Below are 26,171 nucleotides of genomic sequence, written 5' to 3' on the forward strand. Positions count from 1 at the left end.
CTTCACTGCACTCAGGTTGGCTCACTCTCGGCCAGACCTTGGCCATTCCCTCTTACCATACAGCAAACTAGCCCAGCTTTCACTTAAGGCCCAAAGCCATCATTACTCAAGTTTACTGACTTCCAACGGCCCCTAGGAAAAAAATGTAGAAGGCTACTTTATTTTTTAAAGCCTGGACTTCATTTGATTGCCTCAAAGAGTTATTCAGATGTGATGACCAAACAAAAGTGCAGACAAGCCCCATAGTTTTTTGGTTTTTTAAATTATTTATTTGTTGAATGATTTAAGCTGTGTACCACTACTCCAGTTGGGTAAACCACATTGAAGAATTTGACTGCAGGTCTTTAGATTCAGCCAAATGCTTTCCATTAATTTTGCTCTATAAAATACTAAACATTATAATTAAGTTTTTAATGCTTCAGCCATGCTCAGAACACTGCAGTATAAGGATGAATTCAATCCACTCATGCCAAGTTAGGGTGACGGGAACAGAACTAATGAGCTACCGATGTCTAAAAGAATCAGAGAATCTAGCCTACGATGAAAAGAGGTTCTGTTCCCCCAAAGTAAAGTGTTAAGTTTTAAAATTCGGCCTACAATGTTCTCAAGAGACTGAAAAAAAAAATCGTTATTTTAAAAGTCCCACACAAACACGCAATCTTCCATGATCTGTTTTGTATCTAAAATGGCACAAAGAAAGGCTTCAAAATCTAGCAGTGAGAACTCAATTTTCCTAAGAGAAATCGTTTCCCTTTCTACTCTCAGGTCTCAGGGTTAGTCTGTGCTCAAGCGGCACATGAGAGAGCGATGGGACAGAAAAGGAGGAAGGGATGAATTACAATTAGGTGACAAATAGCATTTGAGATTAAATGCAATGGAAAAAAGTAACGAATGCTGAAGTTTTTTAAAAGTTTAATGGAGCCAATAAGGCATATAAATTGTGTTCTGGCAGACATTAAGACCTGCTTTCTTCTCCAAAGAAAATGGCACATGTTTTATCAAAATTTGACAATCGAGAAGTAAAGGGTACTGAGATTAAGGATCAGAGCACCAACTAAAACAAAAACAACCCCAAAAAATTGTCACTCAACTTAGAAAGAGGAACTAGAACCAAGGCATAAGGGGGAGATTAAATATGTGTTCCTCCATCTAAAAATCCTTTCGGATTAGGAGTTCTGGCCACTTGTGAGCAATGCATCACACCACCAAACCCCAGGTCCAGAATCTAAATTTACAACCATAGAAAAACAAAGATAACTTCAAATGCATTTCTTGGTATATTCCAAAGGGAAGCTTGAAAGTATTCATAATACAGAGGCTTGTCCGTTTCAGGTAAAATGATAGATTGCTAGAATTATTCCTGCGATCATATTCAAGCAAAAATGACCCATACTTTTGCAAAAATTTAGAAATACCTCTTTCATTCCTAGTTGGAACTGACTTTTTTAAATAAGGGCTATATCTATAAAGAATACAGAACTTCAGTTCACACAACATTTCTAACAATCCATTCACATCCCACCCAGTCAATGAATATTATGGTTAACTTAGCAAAGTTTCTTCACATAAAGATATTAAATTGCTGAAGAAATTGCAAACTTTAACAAAGTGCTGTGAGTAAATTACTGGAAAAACCCTTACACTGATTTGCAATGGTATTTTAAGGATAAAAACAGGAAGTAACTGATACTGGACTACAAGTTTGCAAGGAAACATTTTTCACTGTCCTACTTGATATATATTATATAATATGAGAGAATAAATTACAGTACCTGGCAGGCTGACATCAGTTCTTCATCTAAAAAAAGGCTATCATTCATTTCAAGATATTAAAAATGAAGATGAAACATGCTCTAAAACATTGTAGCTACAAGAGGTCTTATATTTACTCAAAAGAGGAATCTATCGAGAACTTTTATTTAGGTCTACCTAACATCTAGAGAACCTCCATGCGATTCCATCTTCTCCAGAATGAGATCCAAACTTTTTTTTAGAAAGGGATTGGAGAGTTGGGTTTCACTATTTGTGATAACATTATCAGCAGATAAAAGACCTTTTTTATCTTCCACCCATTCCAATGAAAACCGCACAAAGTAGGGCACTCGTGAAAAATGTAAAAAGGGATAGAAAGACTGGAACACCTACCCTCCCACCATCCATCTCCCTTCACAAGTACTAAACCAAAAAGGAAGCCCATTCTCACAGTTCATGACCTCTCTACTTCAGGTCACCTTGAGTGTGCAGTCTACATGTTTACATTTACCTTAAGGATACTACCCTGCATGGGAAGTAGCACTTGTCTTAAAACTGAAGAGTTGAAGCCTACAGGGTGAATCTGGAGGAGGATTTAATAATATTGCTACATTCAGAGCACTAACACACACGAAGTGAATCCAATAGTTCTGTGTATTGGTTCAATATTAAGTATTAATTGCATGACCATCATAGCACCTCTGTACATCACACAATCACCAGAATTAGAAACTGTTTTAAAAACTAAAAACGGGGAACATTCCAATAATTAGAAGTTGCACACTGTTACTATATAGAAACGGTGCTGCTGCAGAATGGAAGCCTGCAGATTTGACAAGGAAGCCAAATCGTGTTTTAGACAATTTTGGGAACCTGGCAATACTGTTGAAGCAAAATACTCAACACAGCAGGAAATGGACCCAAAAAAAAAAAAAAAAAAAAAAGGCATTCTATAACCAAATAAACATCTGGTATTTCCTTTCCCTTTGAGAATAAATACAGTTAAGGTCACTTTTAGCCTTGGAACGGATATATGTTTGCCTATGATGATCTTGCTAACGACTACACGATATCTGATGTCCTCTGCTAGGGTTATAAGTTTTAAGAAAGCCATAGTTACAAGAGGCATCTACTGTAAATACCTAGAACTTCCTTTTATGGCAACCACTATAGAATTCACTTGTCTGAAACAGTGAACAAGGGAAGATGGCCTCATGTTTCCTTTGCAATAGAGTATATGTTGAGGATCAAGTGGCTTTCAAGCAGCATGGTGGGTGTGAAAATGTTTGCGGTTTAGATCATTCTGTTGCGTTTATGGGTTGGTGAGTCTGTAATGACATCGCCACACTGGGCTGAGGTACGCTTTCTAGTTCCACCATTGTCCAAGTGGAGTGCCATTTCTTCTGATATGAAAGTGTTCAAATCGACATCATGGAGTCCATTTCTCCTTCGACTAGCATTCGATCCACTGCTTACATGCGTAGGAGAGCCTGGGGTACTCGAACGCACGCTTATACTAGCCATTGCACCACTAAGACCTAAAAAGAAGAAAAAAGGTTTTAAGAGTTGCTCAATTATTCGACCCTCTTGAAAGTAACCCACTTCACTTTCATTGTTGTCATAGTGTCAAAGGATGTCTGCCTATTCTCTTTCGTAAGGGGTCCCAGGGAGCAGTTACGTTGTATTCTGGAAAAATGAATCCTCTGGTTTTGGTATTTTATTGGTACTACTACCAATATTTACAGTATCAGTAACTACCAACTAATTTTTAAAACTTATTGTGTGGCAAGCACCATGCCAGGTGAACAAACAAATATGAAATCCTCCCGTCTACAATACCTACTCAGGTAGATACTGTATACAATTTACAGTAAGACAGGAGGCACGTGCTTTAAACCGGACATTTTGGTTATCAAAAGTCACCATTCCAACAGGTCCCTGATGTGGGTACGGGTGTGGGTGTATGTGCACACGTGCACGTAGGGGAACAAGCAATCTTATCCAGGCCTGAGTAGGTAAGGTGACTTTATAAATCACCATCCCGAACAGTACACTATCAACCCCCAAAAGGGGTCACTATTAAAAATTATGCTGGGACATCAAGTACAAAATGAGTCTGCCCTGGACAAATTGGGCTGCATGACCACCCAAGGTCTGGACTCTATTTGGTAGAAATCCCTTAGGACAGCCTAACTCAGAGGTCCTCAAACCCCAGGCTACATACACAGCAGGAGGTGAGCGGCAGGCGAGTGAGCAAAGCTTCCGCCCCTCAGCTCCACCCCAGATCAGGCATTAGATGCTCATAGAGGACCAGTCCCTGGTGCCAAAAAGGTTAGGGACCGCTGGAACTCATTATCACCCATAATCCTTTAGAAAAAGGGTAGGGCAAGGGTGGCATAAAAAATCCTGTTGCTTTGCTTTCCCGGGTAAGTTATTAAATCCAGAGCAGACCCAGCACTCATTGCCAGACACTCATTCTTTAGACTCTTGAACAGTTAAGGAGGCAAACATTTCACTCCTAAATGATCAGGAATGAGTGAGGCAAAGAAACATAAACCACAGCACTGAATTTCAAAACCTAGCATCACTGACAGTGGATTTTCCTTCTTATAAATTTCCCCTTACACTCACTATCCTAGCCTTATACAGGGATTTTGTTATTGCTTGACTAAATTTATATAACATGATCTAGTATAACCAATGTTTCCAAAGAACAGGACTTAAAACAAGCTTAGAGGTTGGCTTCAAAGCAGCCCATTCTAATTTTATGCTCTGTAAATATGAGTTAAATTTGAACATTAACTTGAAAAAGAATTGTTTCCTACCACAGCAAATCTATTTCAGTTCCCTTAGACATTGTTCTCACTCTACAACTACTCTGTGAACATTCTCAAACCCACAGCATCAACCACCTTCCGTATGCTGGTGTTCTGCAGCCCACAGGCCCGCTTCCAAAGACCGTAACCAACCAGTCCCTTCACTGCTCTCCCCGTGGAAGACGCATCCACCCTTCCTACTGGTGGCCAGAGGAAATCTGATCGTGCCCCTCTTTAAGCTCTAAACATCTTTCCAAGGCTAAAACCTATTTTTAAAAAATAACAGAATACAAGCACTAATATTGGAGTACTTCCTGTGTCCAGCATTTTCAATTTCCTCAAAACATAACCCTATATCTGCATTATCTCCATTTTGTAGAGAAAAAAAACAAGATTAAGTAAGCCAGCCAAAGTCACACAGCTAGTAAGCAAGAGCTGGGACTCAAACTCAAGCAGATTCTGTATTTTTATTCCCTGTTATATTGCCCCCTCTTAAAGTCTAAATTACTTTAGCGTAAGTGGCTTTAGGGTCTAGTGCCTGGCCTGCCTTAGGCCCCAGTTACTCTCCCTTCCTGCTGTCTTCACTTCCCAATAAGACAGAACCACGACTGCCCCTATCAGGTGATTTGCAGTTCCTTAAAATGGTCAGGCCTGCACCCCTGTCCTAACTCATGTGCTCCCTCTGGTTCCTCCAGCACCTCCTCCCTCTGAAGCTTTTTTCCTGGTTCTCCTACCTCTCCTTTTTAGTCTCTTGCTGGCTCCTCTTCCCTCCTGCTTGAAACTCTCCACTCCTTCCTAGGTCCTCACACCCCAGGCTGCGTACACAGCAGGAGGTGAGCGGCAGGCGAGTGAGCAAAGCTTCCGCCCCTCAGCTCCACCCCAGATTAGGCATTAGATGCTCATAGAGGACCAGTCCCTGGTGCCAAAAAGGTTAGGGACCGCTGGAACTCATTATCACCCATAATCCTTTAGAAAAAGGGTAGGGCAAGGGTGGCATAAAAAATCCTGTTGCTTTGCTTTCCCGGGTAAGTTATTAAATCCAGAGCAGACCCAGCACTCATTGCCAGACACTCATTCTTTAGACTCTTGAACAGTTAAGGAGGCAAACATTTCACTCCTAAATGATCAGGAATGAGTGAGGCAAAGAAACATAAACCACAGCACTGAATTTCAAAACCTAGCATCACTGACAGTGGATTTTCCTTCTTATAAATTTCCCCTTACACTCACTATCCTAGCCTTATACAGGGATTTTGTTATTGCTTGACTAAATTTATATAACATGATCTAGTATAACCAATGTTTCCAAAGAACAGGACTTAAAACAAGCTTAGAGGTTGGCTTCAAAGCAGCCCATTCTAATTTTATGCTCTGTAAATATGAGTTAAATTTGAACATTAACTTGAAAAAGAATTGTTTCCTACCACAGCAAATCTATTTCAGTTCCCTTAGACATTGTTCTCACTCTACAACTACTCTGTGAACATTCTCAAACCCACAGCATCAACCACCTTCCGTATGCTGGTGTTCTGCAGCCCACAGGCCCGCTTCCAAAGACCGTAACCAACCAGTCCCTTCACTGCTCTCCCCGTGGAAGACGCATCCACCCTTCCTACTGGTGGCCAGAGGAAATCTGATCGTGCCCCTCTTTAAGCTCTAAACATCTTTCCAAGGCTAAAACCTATTTTTAAAAAATAACAGAATACAAGCACTAATATTGGAGTACTTCCTGTGTCCAGCATTTTCAATTTCCTCAAAACATAACCCTATATCTGCATTATCTCCATTTTGTAGAGAAAAAAAACAAGATTAAGTAAGCCAGCCAAAGTCACACAGCTAGTAAGCAAGAGCTGGGACTCAAACTCAAGCAGATTCTGTATTTTTATTCCCTGTTATATTGCCCCCTCTTAAAGTCTAAATTACTTTAGCGTAAGTGGCTTTAGGGTCTAGTGCCTGGCCTGCCTTAGGCCCCAGTTACTCTCCCTTCCTGCTGTCTTCACTTCCCAATAAGACAGAACCACGACTGCCCCTATCAGGTGACTTGCAGTTCCTTAAAATGGTCAGGCCTGCACCCCTGTCCTAACTCATGTGCTCCCTCTGGTTCCTCCAGCACCTCCTCCCTCTGAAGCTTTTTTCCTGGTTCTCCTACCTCTCCTTTTTAGTCTCTTGCTGGCTCCTCTTCCCTCCTGCTTGAAACTCTCCACTCCTTCCTCAGTGGCCTTTGTGGGTGTCTCTTCTGCCCCTGACACGTTGGTGTCACTCAGGCTGACACCTTGACCCCTTCGCTTACCCATCGTTTCCCAAATCGGTGCCACAGGAACAGTCATTTCTCCTGAGCTTCAAAGACCCATTCATTTTCCTAGCTGCCTGCTGGACACCTCAAACATTTTTAAAAGAAACTACCCTCATTCTTCCCCAGCCCACACAGGTTTATTAAAAATTTAAAAAGGGAAAGTAGCATCTCGGGCTCCTTTTATACAGCACAATACAATCATTCGACTCTTCCTATGAAGTATTTTCTCATCTATACCTAATGAACTTAACAGTGCTTAACAGAACTTAACATTCACTGATTTCTTGGGGGGGGGCGGAACACGTTCTAAGTCCTACCCCTTATTTTGAAATCCACTCAAATCCAAAGCTGTTGATGTTTATTCACCTCTCCGACACCAGGAAATAAAGTCGGGTGGCTCTCTTCACATAAGGCTTTGCCATCAAGTTATAATGCAGTTATTTCCAAATTGCTGGCATTTTTTTAAAGTTCTTCACAAAGACTGTAAATTTCTGAGAGCTGTGCCTTTTTTCCTAATCTCAAAGTTCACATATACTACTAAAAAGTGTTCACGTACTTTGATAAATCTTCTATACTTGTTTCATAATGCAGGAGATTTTAAGGTAATTACACTGCAAAATTTGGGCCTTCAGCACTAAATTAGGCTACTTCAGTAACTAAGCTTAGGATGTCCTTTATCAGTTGAAACCACAAAAAGAACTCAAGAAACCCCATCCCAATGCCCCTCCTTAAGGTAGAAGTTCTATGGCAGTGTTTAACACCTAAGGACAAATTACCTAAGGATCATAAGTCACTCCATCAGAAGTGAACAGGCACACCAACTGCCATTCTCCATGAAAGCAAACAGAAAGCAAACATAGATTTGATCAATGTGAAAATTCCCCAGTAACTTTCAGAAAATCATCTTTTTTCCATTGGGCATATGACTTGGGGTTTAGTTTAACAGCTAAATAAAATCATAATGTGCAACATTACGTATTACCTACTCTCAGCAGTGAAAATTCTTTTCAAAGTTTAACTGATCTTCCCCAAAAAAGACTTTTCACGAATGGCAAAAAAAAATTAAGATTAACAACCAAAAAATATGTGTATTTTAAACAGCCCAAATTTTATTTTATAAACCAATGACAGCTACTAGAAGATGCTTTAGGAAACCTTAGCTAAGCCACATGAACAATCAGGCCTATACAAGTACAGAGAATCTAAACATGCTTCAGAACTAAAAAACGAAGTTGTACGGCCCAAAGGCATACAACTTAATTTCTACCAAAAACACACTTTTTCAAAAGGTCTCTGGGAATATCAATTGACAAAAGCAGTAGAACAAGTAGTATGATTAGACAGAAAAGTGTCAATTGCTTAATACAAGGTAAAACTTATCAGTTTCAAAGTTTCTGCATCCATTTTAAAATATTAGTGAAGGGGTAGGGTGGGGTGAGATTAGGATGATTTAATCATACTTTGAAAAGAAAGCTCCCACTGGAGGTAAAACAAAGTTACAAGTCCAGGTTAAAGGAATCTAGGTTACATGGTAAATTGTTAAAAGTAGCACATAACTATTATTTTCATACCAAGTTCATGCTTAGGGTAATAAGAAAATCCTGTTTTCAGAATTAATTACATGTGATTCCAGTTTACCAGCACATAGTTAGGTCACATATAGGCAGAGAAAGAGCAAATGCAGAACCAATCCACCTCCCTTCCTCCGCCCAGCAGCCCCTGGCCTGGAGGCCACGCCTACACTCTCTACTTGCTTCCCACCCTCCCCTTCAGCCCAGAGCAGCTGGCAGGAGAGAAGGCAGACTGTTATTACTGTTGATCCACTCCGCACAGGTTCAGGACCCTCTGCAGATCTGCTCCACCAGTTTTCTCATCTCCAGTAGAAAAGGGGGATTTTAAATCCCCACAACTTGAACAAAGTGATTAACATCCTGACTGGGAACCCTAAGAAACTGGCATTCTTACATTTGAAATGAATTGCACTATTGAAACAGTTAGCACTCCCTCTGCACAAAATTGTGTTCTGAGGTTTTTTTAATCAAGAAGCACTCATGTGTAACCGTCCGTGGTGTTTTAAATGCACCAGGGGAGGAGTTTGACCATTAAAAAAGGAGTTCTACTAGGAAGATTTTGGTAATTTGAAGTAGATACCACTCCCCACCCCAATCTGTAAATCGTAATACTGAACTTTTATTGAAGCAAAGCACACTAAATCAAACCAATTACAAATATACATGTGTCACACCAAGAAAACATTTTCAGTTATGCTGACAGCCCAAAATGCTTTCAATTTTTCAAAGACAGTTTTAATGCCATGGGAAAAATGCTCACGACGTTAAAATGAAAAAGCAAGATACAGTACCATATATGCAGTATGATCTTGACTATGAAATAATTTTAATATTTATACATTGAGAAAAAGACTGGAAGAAAATGCACCAAACATTTAACTGCAGTTATCTCTGTATAGCTGGATAACAAGATACTGAACTTTTTTGGGGGGGAAATTTTCAAATTTTCCAAGAAATTAGTATTTATAAATCAGGAAACTAGTGAAAAAATTAAACTCAACTGTTAAACTGCTTCATAACTACCAATGGATTATTAAGTAAGTACTGAGTGAGTAAACGGCTTCGAGTTTGAGGCATGGCTAATATGGACTCCTTTTTCACCTCAATGAAAAAAATGTCCAACAAAATTTTAAAGTTCAAAACAACTTTGTATCATTGATGTTGGAAGCTTTAGTTAAGTGCTACACCCCCAGAAACTTCAGTAGCTAATACCTAATCCTAATATACAGAAAATGCCAACTTCCATCAAAAACTTTAATGCTATCTTAATTGCCTTAATTGTTCTTGTTCTCAAAGGCTGAACAAAGGGCACGATTTAGAAACTCCAGCCTTCAGAGGAATTTTAATTAAAGAAGATTCTTTGAAATAACCGATTTTAAACGAGATGAGATTGCTTTGGTGCATTAATCTCTTAACATCTTAAATTTCCAAATAAGTTTTTAAAACACTTTACTGTAAAGTAACTATTGACAGTTCTGTTATTTCAGGAAGATGCAGAACACAGCAAACGTTTATCAAAAATCTACTTGCTCCACACACTGTGCTAGGAGTGTGGGCAAGAAGAGAAAAAAGGATTTTGAAAGGTGGTGTATAGAAATCCCCAACAGGTCAGTTCCAATTAGTCCTCTGCAACAGGAAATTGCAAGGAGTTTCTTTTATACTATCAATTTAAAAACACTTAAACCTAGTTGTTTGTGTTAAGCTATCAAAATCTGTTTCCTAAATATTTAGCTTTATAAATTGAAGGGACAAAGAATGATAGGAAAAGGGGGAAGGAGGAGAACCAAGCACAATTACTTAAATTTCTTCTTAAGTGTTCTGGATCTCAACTAGGAAATTTTGAGAGTTGTTCTCACCAAAATTTAGTGAAATTTAGTAATTTCTATTACCACTAGTGCACAAAGGCAGGTCAAAGAGTAACAAAATGACAAAATAACAAAAGCTACAAAAACCTGTGCTCAAAGGAGAAAAGAAATCCTATTGGTTCAGGCTGCCTAGAATCTCAGCTTTCCATAAACTCTAGAAGTTATCAATTTTATCAAGTACATGAATTAAGAATTGTCCTTACATTTTTTTCTAGATAAAAATTCACATCTGACCTTATATTCCTGAATATGATTTCAAATGACTGCATTTTTCTTCTTAGGCCCAACACCCAGTCTCTCCACATCCAAGAATGTGTCTAGCAATTTAATCATTTAAGAGAACAAGGAACGCCACACAACCAGGAGACTGTTAGACAAAAAAAGGAAAAGGCAGAAACGAAGCGTATTAACTCCTAAGGCGATGGCACTGCACCTCAATCTGATTGCCTGGGCTTATGTACTTCGAACTGTCTAATATAATTCTATTAGGCTAGAACTTCCTTGAGATTATTTGATTCATCTTTGTATCATCTGCTCCTACCACTAAGTGCTTCTAATAATACAGTGCATTGTATTTACTGTGTTCAGTAAATGTTGGGCAATAGGAAAGGCTAGAGAATGACAATACAGACTTCAATTTTAAAAGGCTACATCTTCCAGAGAAGGATTTTTATTACAGAAATCACAATTCATAACACTACAGCCACCAAAAAAAGTTTTCAAACCAAAAAGAATTCAGACTTCAACACTAAGGAGCCACTTAATGTCCTTCCTTAACTCACAAAGTTCTTTAGAAAAGAAAAACAAAAAAAAAACCCACTTTCCTTTTGTTTCTTTCCTCTTTTTTAAAGTTCTCCAGTGTCATATTAAAGGCTAGCCTGCTTGTTTGGCTAGGTGCCTTTCAGTACTTACACTAGTGAATGCAGTAGCCCACTGTCTTTTTTGAACTTGTTTTAAACATGAAGGAACCGAAAACTGGGCAAGATATCATAAAACCAAATGCCAATGACAGCCATGTGTGCTGATAGAGGCCTTTGAGTTGGAACTGATGAATTTTACAGAGGGTCAACCCAGGCCCAGTAGGGTTAGTGCCTAGTACGGCAGGTCAAGAAGAATGCTGTCAAAGTGACTTTTGGAAGTAAAACCAAATGTCTCCAATTTTCATGGAACAGTGTAAACCAGAGCCAGAAACCTACAAAGACCACTTATGAGATGATCTGAGTTGACAGCAAGGCTTTGAATAAAGTCATCAAATGAGTGAAGTCTAACTTGACATCCTGCTTCCTCTCCCATCCCCCTCCATGAAGACATATCCCATTCTTACTCTGGACCCTTTCACCTAATCCCCATGGTAACAAACGAACTCAGAATAAAGACACCAGATCTCAACCAATGGCTTTCCAAATACCCCTAGCTTGGACAAGCCAACTCAGAATCTCTTTATCCAGTGGAAAGAGAACATCACCAACTGCATTGGTTTATTATCTACCTAAAACAAGCTCAAGATCTTAGGAAGTAATATCAGTGGCTAACAGTAAATTTTAAATTATCCCTCCCTGCGGAGCAATTTCTGCAATTTAAAAAGCCACCCTTACTGAAAATGGAGGGGAAAAGATAACCTCAAAGGCCACTGGAGCTCTAGGTCTATTTCTGCAGTAACACCATCCCGGGGCAAAGAGGGCACTCACAGGACTTAAAACCAGAAATGCTCTCCTCTCAAGCAAAGAACATTTACAGTGCTGTGGAAGGGTAGGTACTTCACTTAGTTTCTCATTTAATATTTCACCTTATAAACAAAGTATATCACTTTTCACAAAGGAGAAGACTGCCTTGGAGAGGTTAACCATCTTGCCCAAGGTCATACTGGGAAATTAGCCTATATACAGAGCCTAAATACTCTTCCCACTAAAGTAAACCAGAAATATTGCAGGTCACAAGCCATTTATCTTCAAGAGTACTGATCCAGATTCACTTATGGGGAAAATCACCAGAAAGAGATACAAAACTCATGTATCTTCTGATGTCTTTAGGGGAAAAAAAATAAGCCTGGAGACCTTTCCCAACCCACCCGCCAGCCCTACCAAGGGGTGGAGAAACCCCAAATGTACATATATAGAGGCACAGTGGTTAAAAGCAGGCATTTAGGAGCCAGACAAATCTAGAATATCTATTCTACTACTTAACTGATCTATCCCATTTTAACCAAACAAGCCTTTCTTCATGGATAAAATGGCAATGACCTAAGGATTAAACAAGACCCTCCTTGACAAGGTGCTGGCACCAAGTAAACACTAAAAGGATAGTTCTAACCACCCTCAGGCCACTCCAAGTCTTTTTTTTTTTCTAAATCTGAGTTTACTCTGTAGCACTCTTAAGGTATATCTGTTACATTCTACTCTTATTGTTGTTATCTGGGACTCTGTATCCTCAACTCTAAAGGTTCTCTGCCCACTGTACTGCATCCATTCACTTAACAGACCTCTGAACCCACATTAAGCTCAGAACATATCTATACCAGCTTCTATTAAAGCCAGAAGTTGTAAAATAAGGGCCCTGCCTTAATGTAGCCCCAGTCTACTGGAATGGATAGCCATGGAAACAATTCAGACTGGGAGAGCATACAGTTCAGGGGAAGGCTTGAGAGACTGGGGAAAACTAAAGGAAAACATCTTCACAGAAGAGGTCAGTCTTGAAGGATGACCAGGCTGAGAGAAAAGCTTAGAAAAGAGTATGGAGGTATTCCACAGATTAAACCGTAAGACTAAGAAACCTGACCCAAGGTCAAGACCAAGTCATAGAGCCTTGCAATCCCATGCTGAGTTCTGTCTTCACCCTATAAGCCATAAAAATACAAAGGTGACTTTTCAGTAAGTGACAACATCAAAAGACTGCTCCAGTGGGCCCCCAAGGAAGATGGACCAGGCAAATAGGTCACTCAGGACTGGAAAACATGCAGGAAGGAGATTATTCCAAGAGTCCAGGGCTCACCTCCTGCAGAGAGCCTCCTCTAAACCCACAGCCAAGTGGCACTATGAAATGTCCCTAATGCCCCCGTGATATTTACACATACCACAATCAAGACAGGAAAATAAATTATCCAAGTATGTGTTGGCCTCAATAGACAAGGAAGCACTCTACTCATTTAGATATTCCCAGACACTGCATAGAATCTGCCATGTACACATCTGCTGAATGGCTAAACGAGGAAAACCCATGTTTACTCTGGTCTGGGTTAGAATAAGTCTGGTTTGAAACCTTGTGTGAGCCAAATGCCTGTGGGATACCTGGTTATGTCCACCGAGGACAATGGCGCACACTTGTTTGGCAGTCAGGAGAGAGCATCTAAACTATAAGCAAAAATTTTATAAATTAAGACTAAGAAGGCTCTTAAAAGTGCTTTGCAAGTCTTAAAAGTGCTTGAAAGAGCCTGAGGAAAGGTCAGAGGTGGAAGTCACCTAAGAAAAAAAGGAAAATCTCTAGAACAAAAAGGATAACTAAAAGATAATAATGACAAAGGTGGAGAATCACAAAATGGTCCAATGATTTTGGTCTATCTGAATCTTTTACCAAAAAATAAGGTGCCAGGTATTAATTCAGTGCTAGTAAATTTCTGATGTTCTTATTTTAAGACGAAGATTAACAAGACAAGGACAGAAATCAATTTGGCACATGCTTATGTGTTTCTTTGATTTCTCTGTGAGTTTAAATATCTAGATGACTAGAAGTGGTTCCACAGAGTAGTGGTTAGCATGTCTGCTTTACACGCAGAAGGTCCTGGGTTCCAGCTCCAGCACAGCCACGGCCCATACCCCAGGCGTGCCAGATCCTGGGTGGGTCAGGCCCCGGGGGTGCATCGTGAGTGTGACGCCCCGCCTTCAGAGATCCAGTTCTTAAGGGGAGATGGTAACACCCGTAGATTGGGGGGGGGAAGAATTAAAAAAAAAAATACCTAGATGACTAGACCCCACAGTACACAGAAAATAAGGAACATAGGTTGCAGACAAGTCCCAAAGGAAAGCACTGGATTATATTCCTTAAGCCTCAGAAACCATTATTTGACAGTTTTGATTGAAACTGTACTTAAGTCTAAGGCTGATGAGGGTATTAAGCAAAAGATCTTACTCATTATCACATCCTCACTGTCTACATGAAATATCCTGCCAAGTATCTTACATTTTTGCCATTTTTCTTCAAATAAAGGACATATTTTAGGTATATTTGGGCACATCTGGTGCAGATGAAAATTAAGGAGCTGATAAAAGAAAAAATTTTAAGAGTAATTGTCCTGTCTTATAAAAATGGATAAGACATGAAGTTTGTGGAAAATAAACCAACATGACTGCCGCTTACGCTCATATTTGCTTTCTTTAGAAACTTAAGTCTGCCTCAATATAGCAATTCTTTTCCTACGTCCCCCTCTTGCACTCCAAAACTTCATGACTTCACAATTCCTCCAATGAAGAAATCCATGAACTTCAATATGACCTCACCTTTCGTAGTTTGGCCAAGCAAATTATATGCAAAACTAAATTCTGACAAGTATGTACCCAAATTAAGATGTTTCCAAATACATTTTAAAAGATCATGTGAAAATTTTCATTTCAATTTACAGACTATTCAATAAATCAGATCATTATAAAGTTAGTCATTAAGTTGCATTACAATTTAGTTAACAACGCCCTATCATTTAAAATCAAATTATTTTAAATACTCAAATCAGACTAGCATTATCTTCAATACAGTAACGTTCTCTAAAACCACTAGCACACAAAACTCAGTATATGTTTCTATATACTCTTTTCCAAGGGGGCCCTATTACTTCACCACAACATAGTTTTAACTACACTGATTCGATGTATGAACCCTGGGAATAAGAGTACTCTGAGTCTCCAATAATATATTGTGGATTGACGCTACTTGGTAAATTTATTGACGGGAATTATTTTTCTACACAGCTTTATAATTCAACTTTTTAAACCCTCACAATGTAAACATAAACCAAAATTATAGAGAGTACCTTACTAAAACTGTATCATTAAAACTCCCCAAGTTCCAGAAAATAAGAAATCACAAGTGGAACAGTTTCTATTTAAGAAAATGTAAGGAGAGTTGGAGGATAAAGCAGTTGTTTGGGAGGGGGACTGTTTGCCTTTTTTTAATGCATATAAATGCATTAAAATTATATAACGAGTGGCATTTATGTTTCTTAAAACTAACTCATATTGTATATCATAACACGGAAAAAAGAAATTTTAACGAGACGTACGGAATGAATCATAAAATCCACTTGGATAAAAAAGCAGAATACGTAAAGAATACTGCATTAAATACTACCACGCATTAAAATTAATTGGACAAACTATGTATACTGCCAATAAATTTTCCAAACTTAATGGTAAACGATGTGAAACTGTAATTCAATAGGAATAGAACGATTTGTTTTTTGCCTGGGTTTCAAAAGTTCTGATGGCATAACTATTCCAGCCAATTAGAAACAGAAAGCTGTCTTAAGTACTGCATCCATACATCGTGGACTTTCTTGCAATAAATGTTTTTGTCTTTAACTTCATGGGTGGGGGGGACAACACTTTTTCCAACCCCAGGTTCTGACTGGGGTGTTAAGGTAAAAAAAAATCAAGATTTGCCAGAGAGAACAAGAATCTCTATAAGTATAAGCATTAAAGCTTCAAGGATATACAAAGCCTTTTGTACAAATCCCACTATTTTTATTACCAGGTTACTCTGTTTTAGTGCAGATGACTTGCACTATGACCCAGAAATGTTAATTTTTAAGAGGACTCTTGACCTAACTCACTTATCACTTCTATGTGCTTAGTCAATTGCACAACCCATGTTTTTATCTTGGCTTCAACCAAGTCTTACTATTTTGCTATTCTTACAGCAGTATTAAATGTTGTGTTATAGAAGTACCTCTCTCAGTTCTATCTGAAAGTCTGTATCAGAGAGCAAGAAGCAGTAACAGACTTATTGACTACATATCTCCCAGGTTTCTCCAGTAAACCCCTCAGCCAAGAATGCCTTTTTATGGCAGGTCTGGCCTGGGGAGATGGTAATGGACCTGTCCTCTGACAGTCCTGACTATCAAAGTAAGGACCCAAGGGACGACAGACATAACTCAATTACTCTTACCTCTCTCCCACTCCCACCTGGGTTTCAATTCTCACCTTCTACAGGCACACTCAGTAACTTATGGTGTCAAAGGGAGTTCCCATGAGAACTAGCCCAACAATTACCTGCCTTGCTTGCCTGTCATTGACCAAGCTCTCCAGGCAATTATTAATGTAGAATTCTTAAAACACTGAACTTCCTCTTTGACTCAGAAGAGTAAGAAAACATGTACAATATAAGTGTAAAGAAATAACTTCTAATCAATGTTGAAAAAAAAATCTGTTTAACACCAATAAGCTCAAACTAATTCTCTAAAAAAAAAAAAAAAAAAATTTTAGGATGGGCTAGCTAACATTCAAAAATTGCCCATATACGTTCTTAGCTTACACTCTATTTAAACATTTCTAGAGCAAGTAGTTACTATAACAGACAAAAACAGACAATATATCTGGGCCTAAACCTAATGTCAAAATGGGTCCACAGGCACACTCTTAACCATTTTTCCAAAGAAATATGTTTAAACGGCTTTACCATGCAGAGCTATGGCTTCCCGGAAGGGTTGCAAATCAGTCTCTACAGATGAGCTAGTTTCCGTTGAAGTAGCTCGGTTAGGGGACACTACAGTCAGTCTTGGGGGAGCTCTAGAGTTTCGTGGTGGAGGAACTTTTCCACACAGGAAGCTGATCAAATCTTCTCTACGAATAGTTCTTCTGCGCTTTTTAACCCAAGCCAACACATCCTTATTGCGTCGCTGATAGCCAATCTGAATTCCAATATCAAAACTTCGCTGATGGGTATCCACGCTTTCTGTTAGAAAAAAATAAGAGAGAAAATACACATGATGATCAAGAGAGCCATGCTGCATTTTCTCCTGAAGAAAGCCATTTCACAAGTTAACCAAAATGATTATCATGCAGTATGGGGTTCTCTAAGTCTATCAGTAATCTATTAAACTGATAGATTAATAGATTGAAATGTGTTTGAAACGTTATATGACAAAATCAGAATGATCTAAATTCAGTTTACAAATCACGGTCCTAGAGTTTCTACTTTGTTCTTTTTTAAAAAATTCTTAAAGCTACTTGTTAGCCAAATTACATTTTTAAAACGCTATGTTCTTAAAAAGCTTGCTATAATACTAAGGTAGGTAGCTTACTATAATGTTAACAATGGATAAATTATTAAATGTTTATTAGTACTATCTATATTTGGTTTCACCTGAGAAAAAAGGTAATACGAATACCTGAGGGCTGTTACTACCCTCTTATTGCAAATAAGGAAACAGGTATTGAGCACTGAGAAACTCTACCACCGTCACAGAATAATATGTAAGGGCTGGGATTTTGCTCCAGAGACTGTGGTTCTCAAGCACCAAGCACTACTGCTCTAAGTAAAGAATGACTTCTCATGAATTCTAAATAGGAACAGCACATCATTCAACAGATGACTAAATATTGCAAATCACTGAGGCCAGGCTCACCAGCATTCACCAAGTCATTTCGGAGATGCACTCCTACTGACAGGTTCAGAACAAAGAATTGAGAACACACTGAAAGTAGCAGTAAACATTTTAGAAATAAGAAAAATTAAATGACTGACTACTCAACAAAACCTACAGTGGAAACAGAAAAGGCATCACTCATTTCCAGTTAAACAGTTTTCCTTAACTCATAACCATTCCATTCCCAAAAGACATTGCTTTAAAACTTCTCAGACTGGCCTGAATATCTCCCTGTAGACATTCTCCCCTGTATATACTGAAACCAAGTTGTCAATAAAAGGATCCCTGCCATTTAATGGTTTTATAGCTGAAAAAAAATTTTGGAAATTTAAGTCACTGCAATTTATTTTTAGTTGAGCTGCTATACTAACAAACAATAACCAGCGTATCTTTAATGAAGTTAAAGATTATTACTTCATCTCTGCACCTTTTGTAAAAGCAATAATTTTTGTATAACACAGAGAGTCATTCATTTACTTTTCCTCGTCCTGATTTTTTAAAATTCCTTGTCTGCTATGTCAAAGGTAGACTCTGAAATGAAGAGCAATTGTGAATGAAGAGCTGTGTCCTGGAAATAAAGGCAAGAATCCAGATATCACAGAGGCTCCCAAGCTGCATGAATACGCATTATTAAAAAAGATAGCAAGAGGGCAGCACAAACAGAACATTATTACAAGGTCTATCTTCTTACCAGATGATCAGTCCTTATTGCTAAAAAAAATTTAAAAGATGGAAGTTGTCCATGGGAGCACTATTAAAATATTAAACTCCATGACAACTTTGAGAAAGATTATACTTCTACAGATATATAAACAAGCTCTGAATTTCTCCAGTGTCTCACTACCAGAATAATGGCCAAGCTCAACACGAATCAGTGTCTTCTGATTTCTCACTTCACATAAACAAAGGAAGCATGAACTCCATGTTAAAGGTAAGTCACATTTAAGAAGAGAACATAAATAGCTCTTTCCTAACTTTCAGTCTCAAAGACTTAGATGAAGCCAACCTAAGAGGAGTAGATAAACTCTTAAGATGACCTTGTCAAGCTGTAGCTAGATCTTAAGTGATCTGCAAGAGCTGGGAGAAATTTAACAAAAAGTAAGTAATTGAGGAAACTAAGTCCATCCCATGTCACCACAGAAGGGAGTAGAAACATAAAATGTGTGAACCTATAAGCAACCATGTTTCTACAAATCTACCCTACACCTGAAAAAATTGTTAATAATCAAGCTTATAACTGGAAGTTTGTTTCCAAACAGAATAACTAAGAAAGTTTTATTTTTCAAGAACCAAATGGAGGTAGGACCAGAACTAAAAGTACAGAGGTTAAAAAGTTGGAAATATGAAAGGCATATGACATACAAGCCTGAAGCAAGCTTGGATGGTGCAAAGTAAGATGAAGCAGGCATGTAAATATGTACACCTGGCAAACGAGACAGCAAAAAAAAGAGAAGCTAAACCTGACAAACTCCCAAAGCCAAAAGGGAAGGGGACCTATGAGGTGGTCTTTAAAAACCCGACACTCCAAGGAAGAAAGAGCTTGGCAAAGTTTTGGTTTGTTTTGATTGAGGGCACAAGGAAGTCTCAAAAGTTACATCATCAAGGGACTGGTGATTTAATCACAGATTTGACCGAAGTTGGAAAACTCAATATTCACTGGTTTAGATGGAAGACAGTTATATTATAAATTGTGAACTTCTTTTAAATTTCATGCAAGCGACCACTCATTTCACCTCAAAAATTCTGCATGAGTCTCAACATTAGAACCAAGAGCACACTAAAAAGCTGGCATTTTGTAAACACTGAATTTTATAAAAGGTACAGAAAGAGAAAAGCGAATATAACATTTAAGGTCTTCTGGTACACGCTTCTGCACTGCTTGGGCATAATTCGGCTTTATATCACTAACAGTATATCCTGAAAGCCAAGTCCAATTACTTTACCACCCAGATTAATCCAATCTCAGTTATTTCCCTAAATAGAAAATCTCATGTCGACGCTAAAGCATTTAAAATAGTCTTTATGTTAGGACTTTAGTTACTTGGTTAAAAATAAAACCCTCATGTCCTACCTTGAACTAAGTACCTTACTAGAGATAAGACATGCTTATTATTGAAGAATCCTGGACATAACTAGACCAGATTTAATGTAACCATAGGTTTAGTGTCCAATTGGATAATAAGCACACAAGGATGGCATCCTGAAGGCTCTCAGCCAAAAACTACTTGGAATACATCTGACAACGGACACCCAAATTCTAAATTCTAGAAGTGCAGGGCACAGGAACAGTGGGGAGTTTTTGGTCCAACACTATCTTACTGAGACTAAAGCCACTGTGGAAAAGGGCCATAAGCTTGAAGGTTAGGTAAACCCCAAAGTCATCAAAATGTCAATCTGACCTTTAATCACAACACACTAACTTCCTCATTCAAGAAACAAACTGATTCATGGAAGTCACAGATGTCCCATATTTCCTATTTTTTAAAAAAACATTTTTATACAGCAGCTGAAATTTAATTATGAGATTTTGAGAAGTCTATAATCTTCCCACCACTGGTAGAGGGCAGTAAGCAAAGAATCATGATTTCTGAGGTGAACACCAAATGCAAAACTTTCTTACATGATACTGACAAAATTAATCAGATTTCACTATTCACAGTTTTTCTGATACTCACAAACCTATGTGAGTCAGCCAGAGCAGATATACCAATCTCATAAACAAGGAACTGAAACTGAGGTTCAAAGGGCCTTGCCCAAAGTTAGGTAAGTGGCAGAGCTCCTTCTACAACGTATTTCTTCCTCATCAACACAGAAGTCATTTCCCATTCTGCTAAGGCTTAGAGGATCTACAAACCAGAAGAGCACAATACTAGATCAAAACACTTCCAAGGAATGCAAATGACTACAAAATATTTGAACTTAAAGAATTGAATCTGCACTAACCAAACCAGTCTGCATTTGGGGGGAAAAAAAATATTTAAAATGTTTCATTAGAAACAAAGATTGCAGTCACAGCCAAAATAAAACTGTCAATTATTTTGAGAAAATAACTCCTGTATATTTCCTAACAAAATAGTATTAAAAATAAGCACTAACTTCTAGCTCCTTAACATATTTAATCTTTGCTTACCACACAAATCAAAGGAGAGGAACCAAGGAAGAACCACTGCAGCAGCCACGGTTGCCTGGCAGCATCCAACCCTTCTCCCTTTCTTAAAGTTCCTCCAAGTTTTTGTTTGGATAGCTCTGAGGGAAACTTCAGCTACATTTGCTCAAGGGGTGGAACATGTGGTTTAATCCTAAATTAATCTGCACAACCCCAAATAGTGGCTATGAGAGATACTGGTACTGAGTAAGCATGTGACCCAATTCTGGCCAAGAGACTACAGAAGGCATTTGCTAGTAACTCTTAGGAAAGGAAGCTCCTCGGCTCTTCTAAGCTTCAATGAGTGGCCCTAAGATGCTTCAGTGAGTGAACTTAAAATGTGAGCTGCCAACATACTAAAATTAGCCTGAAGACAAAGCCACACGCCTGTACACATACACACAAAGCAAAGCCAGGGAACCTGAGCCACTGAATTCAACAGACTCCACCCTCAACCTGCAAGTTAGAGAGGAGTCAATCCCTGTCCATACCATTAAAGCCAGCCTGACTTGTATTTTTCTGGTATCTGCAGCCAAAACACGCTTTTAAAACAGAGAACATATAAGAAAATGACTTTCTATAAAAACCTGCAGACAGAATCTAAAAATCATATTAAGAATAAACGAGGCTACCACTTCTTTTAAGACAAGACTTCTAATTGTGATCTATACTAATGTATTTTAAATAAAGCTCAGTAACAGGTTTTTGCAGCAAGGAGAGTCACAAATCAGCTCCAGAAAATCAAATTATAAGGAGCTGAAACTCCAGTTATCTGTCTCCAGGTAGCGTATGTTCTCTCTGACCATTTGTTTATACGTCACTCACTCACCACTTGGCCCACAAATTTTCAGGATGTTCAGTTTATATATATTTCCAAATGTCCACGATCAAGTGAGACGACATATCATAAAGAGGCAGAAAAATATCTCAAAAATAAGGACTTAAGGGCATTGTACTATTTTTCTCATCTATCATTTCTATTTACATTTAGCCCTTTTAGGGAAAAAAGAAGGAAGTACACACCACAAAGCTTATTCCAACACAAGAAAAAAAAGTGAAGACAAAAAAACAAACTAGAATGTCTTCCTTTCCTTTGAGCACTGACCATAGCCAAAAACATCTGTAAAATAGAACTTGACCACCAAAAGTCAACACTCACACTTGAATACTCACTATGTGCCAGCACTAAACAGAGCTTGTACTCTTTAAATTATGGGTACTTATTCCTACTTATAGTTGAGAGAATGAAGGAGCACAATGGGAAAATATCTTGCTCCATTATCTGTCTCCGGGACCTTACAGCTAAGTAGGACCAGTCTAAATTCCGAACTCAGACAATCTAGCAGTAGATTCCACAAGGCTGCTGGTCTTCTACAAGCACTGCTGAGTGCAGACATGCCTTGGGGCAAATGCTATTCAGGAAGAGACCAGAAACATTTTTGCTATACACCATACCCCCAAAAATTATCTCAATGTTTGTGGTAAACTCAGTGTGCAATTAAAATTAAAGTTTCACAAAGTTTTAAAACGTAAAGATGTTTTAAAGAAACAAGCATGGCATGAAACAAGAATCAAAGAAAAACATTAGCAACCTGAAAGAACAGAGAAATGGCTCTAAGGGATGGGATCAAACACTGACTGACTCACAGGGGCTGCTGAAGAGCTAGGGCATCAGCACCCACCACAGGCTGGTCACGTAAGGCTCCTTAGGATGCCCTTGTCCTAGAAAGTTCAACCTCTCTACTGAGCAAGTAGTCCCAAGCAGAAGGAATTTGGATTAAGATAAGGAGAGTACGTACTTGCCTAATGCAGAGTCGGGAAACAGACTGAAACCAGTCACCCAAAGAAATGGGGGGGCTTAAGAAGGAAAAAGATGGGCTTGACCAAGTATTTCCCAGGTAAGCATCAATGCAGGTTAGATTAAGATGACCTCAGTAACTTTTCACTCTCTTATTGAACAAATATCACCCTCTCTAAAGATTTATCAAATCAGAGTAAACAAGAACAAGTGATCAGGAATTTTCTTCCCTTCCCAAAAAAGGATGTCACTATCTGGCCCTACTTTGTGGAGAAGGAACCATGTCCATTTTGCTGAATCCTGTCCACACTGAGGTGACACCCCAACTCACTCGCCTCCAAATCCTCCTTCCAGTCACATTCCAACCAAACCAACTGAATGTTCGATTTTTCAAAAGCACACAGGCAATCAAAAGGGGCCTTCAGCTAGGCTTTTACCTCAATTCTGACCTCCCAATGTGTTCATTTTAGGGGTTATGAAGAAGCTGGTGAAAGAACCTCTCCCCAGGCTGCAAAACGAACCATTTTTAGCATGCTGTAGATAAGTTCTTAGTCATACAAAATACAGGAGCACTGCTCACTTAAAGGGATCCCCAAAAATCTCCCCACCCCCGTAAATTAAATGTTTAACCACTACTTAATGCTACATACACTTGTGACACTATCTGGCCAATTTTATAGTTCTACTTAAGCATTCAACTATTCCTATAGTTGAACTGTTTCTCTAAACATCACTCTAAAAACAATGTGAGATCTGCTGAGTATTATCCACACTCTCCTTAAATCAGATAAAAAAAAATGCTGCAACACTACCAAATTCTTCAAATCACAGCTTACCTTTTCTATCAGGTAAAAAGGAATGCATCTGATTTAACAAAAATAGGATACAAAATAAGGCTAGTTCAATGTAGCAATTCGATATCTGCAATAATGCAAGAACCTCACATAACATCATTAAGTTTTCTGAACAAAGCAGCAAACTAGTATATTACAAAAAGCATTCTCAAATCAAGTAATCAAATTAGAGATTACTCAAAGTTCAGCTTCTGAGCCCATCCTCTACATGAAAAGTTAGCATTAAAGAAAACTGCCAACGTTAGTCCTAAAAGAATACATTCCAAGAGTACATAACAACACAAAAAAAATGAACAGAAAAGCGAAAGAATATTCATATTTCTGTATGGCCTAGGGAAACAGCCTGGAACATAGAAGGCACTAAAAATGTGGTGCCTTCCCCTTTAAGCAAAAATTGCAACAAGCAAATAGATAAACGTGGTACCCCTATACAACAGAATGCTACTCAGCGGCGGGGGGAAGGCACTGAAATATTAATACAGGCAACGTAAACTCAATGGATCTACCTCTGAAACATTCTAGGAAGTGAAAGCCAGACACAAAAGGCTACATACTGTAAGGTTCCACTTACGACACTAGGGAAACGAAAAAACCGTATACAGCAATGGGATCAATGGTTCCTTGGAGCTGGGATAGGGAGATAGAGTCTATTTAACAGTACATGTCTGTCAAACTCAAGCTATATACATCTTAAAAAAGTGACTTTACTCTAAGTTATTACTCCAAGAAATCTATTTTTAAATGAGTTTTAAGGATTACTTCAAAATTCCCTGTCTGGATGAAATCAAGAGCCATTCCAGAGAATGCTCAAGACCCGCAAGCACTGATGGAGATTAAAGCAAATTACTGGAGTCAAAATTTAAGGAACTCCACTGCATAAAATCAAAGACGACCCTTGGGGGCACCATTTAATTATGTTTCCCTTTTCTTAGTAAGCCTGGAATATAAATTCCTCCATTCCTGAAATTGACATTCCACTCACCAGTTTACATTCTCAAACTACTGCCCCCCAAAACTGCAAATTCTACCCAAGAAATCTCAAAATAAGGGACATTTTTCCTATAGAATGCTACCATCATTGACATTCTTACACAAAAATAATCACAGAATCAAGTTGCTCCACAGCCTGTGCTTTAACCTATTTTGATAATTTTGAAGTGCACGAAATTCCATTACTGTTACCAATTCCTTTTGAAAGTTACAAAGCATTTAGTTACATTTTTACTAACATTAATCAAACTCAAATTCTTTTTCCATAGAAACCTTGCCAAAGATCAAACTCAAATTTCCAAAATCTTTAAAATCAGTCTCAGCCCACTGTCACTGAGAGCACAATGGGCAAGAATGTTTACTAAATATGTCTTCATGTCATCACAGAGGGAGAAAATTAACTCCAGAAAAGCACTATCATAAAACACTTTAACTTACTCTGATCACAGATTTCCTGCCAACAACGGACAAGCAGATATAAGGTCGTTTTGAAGACAAATATTTGATGACGTTTCTATCGAAGAGCACCATGTTAACGTGGACTCAGATTATTCCAATTAACTAGTTTTCGATGTACTCCAATGCTATTTAACTGTCATTTTCTAAGGTGTCTACCTCAAGAAACTTTCCCACGAGGTGCTTACAAATCTCCCTCCAATCTCTCTGTGGCACAAAACCATAAACTTTTCCCTTGGGTGTTTTTTCAACGATAAGCCCTCACCTCGTCGTTCATCTCAGGGATTCTCAACCTCGGCATTACTGACATTTGGGGCAAGGGGATAGGAGGTGAGGGGACTGTCTTATGCACTGCAAAATATTCAGCCCCCCCACCCAGTGATGACATTCAAAATGCCCTTAGACATCGTCAAATGTACCGGGGGCGGGGGGACGGGGGGATGAGAGGGCCAAAGTCGCCCCCCGCTAAAATCGGTCTTCCAGCTAGAACACCACCGGAGTTTATACGTTGCAAAATATTCAGGATTAGTGGTTGGATTTAGAAGCAGAAAACTCCGAGTAAAAGTGGCCAATACACTTGGAACGCAGGACTTAAACCCTGACGCAGGCTGCCCTTCCCCCTTAATCGGCAATGCAGCAAGGTTATCTTTACCTTTGTAGAGATTGGTGACGGCGGTGGCTGCGTTTTGGAAGGGGACCCAGAGAGAAAGTCCTGGCTGCTGACACACTCGGTCTGAAAGAATGAAAAAAGAAAAAGAAACAAAGACAGAGAAATGTTATTTGGGCGTCAATCGCTCCGGAACGGCCATATTAGGTTTCGCCATTTTGTTCAAGGGTTTCGGGATCCCACAGTGAGTGGGAGGAATGCAGGAAGGGGGTCGCTGCGGGGTGGAAGGGGGAGCCGCGAGGCTCGGAGGCTCGGCCTGGGGCTGAGCCGCGGCGCAGGGAGGCGCTCATTCTCAGTCCCCGCCCCGAGGCCTGCTCCGGGCACAATGGGGCAG

At 39.0% G+C, this 26,171-nt stretch overlaps 1 protein-coding gene across 1 annotated transcript; it reads right to left on the reverse strand.

The window, feature by feature from the left end:
- Positions 1-246: 246 nt before the first annotated feature.
- On the reverse strand, positions 247-25,940 carry CUNH16orf72 (chromosome unknown C16orf72 homolog; the record flags this gene model as incomplete). The annotated part of the gene is made up of 3 exons (XM_015590936.2): positions 247-3,290; positions 16,958-17,233; positions 25,823-25,940. Coding segments are annotated over 3 exons (639 nt in total), but the record flags the coding sequence as incomplete, so codon positions are not given.
- Between the last annotated feature and the right edge of the window lie 231 nt (positions 25,941-26,171).

This window comes from Pteropus alecto, unplaced genomic scaffold (genome assembly GCF_000325575.1).
Source record: "Pteropus alecto unplaced genomic scaffold, ASM32557v1 scaffold44, whole genome shotgun sequence".
Classification (NCBI taxonomy): domain Eukaryota; kingdom Metazoa; phylum Chordata; class Mammalia; order Chiroptera; family Pteropodidae; genus Pteropus; species Pteropus alecto.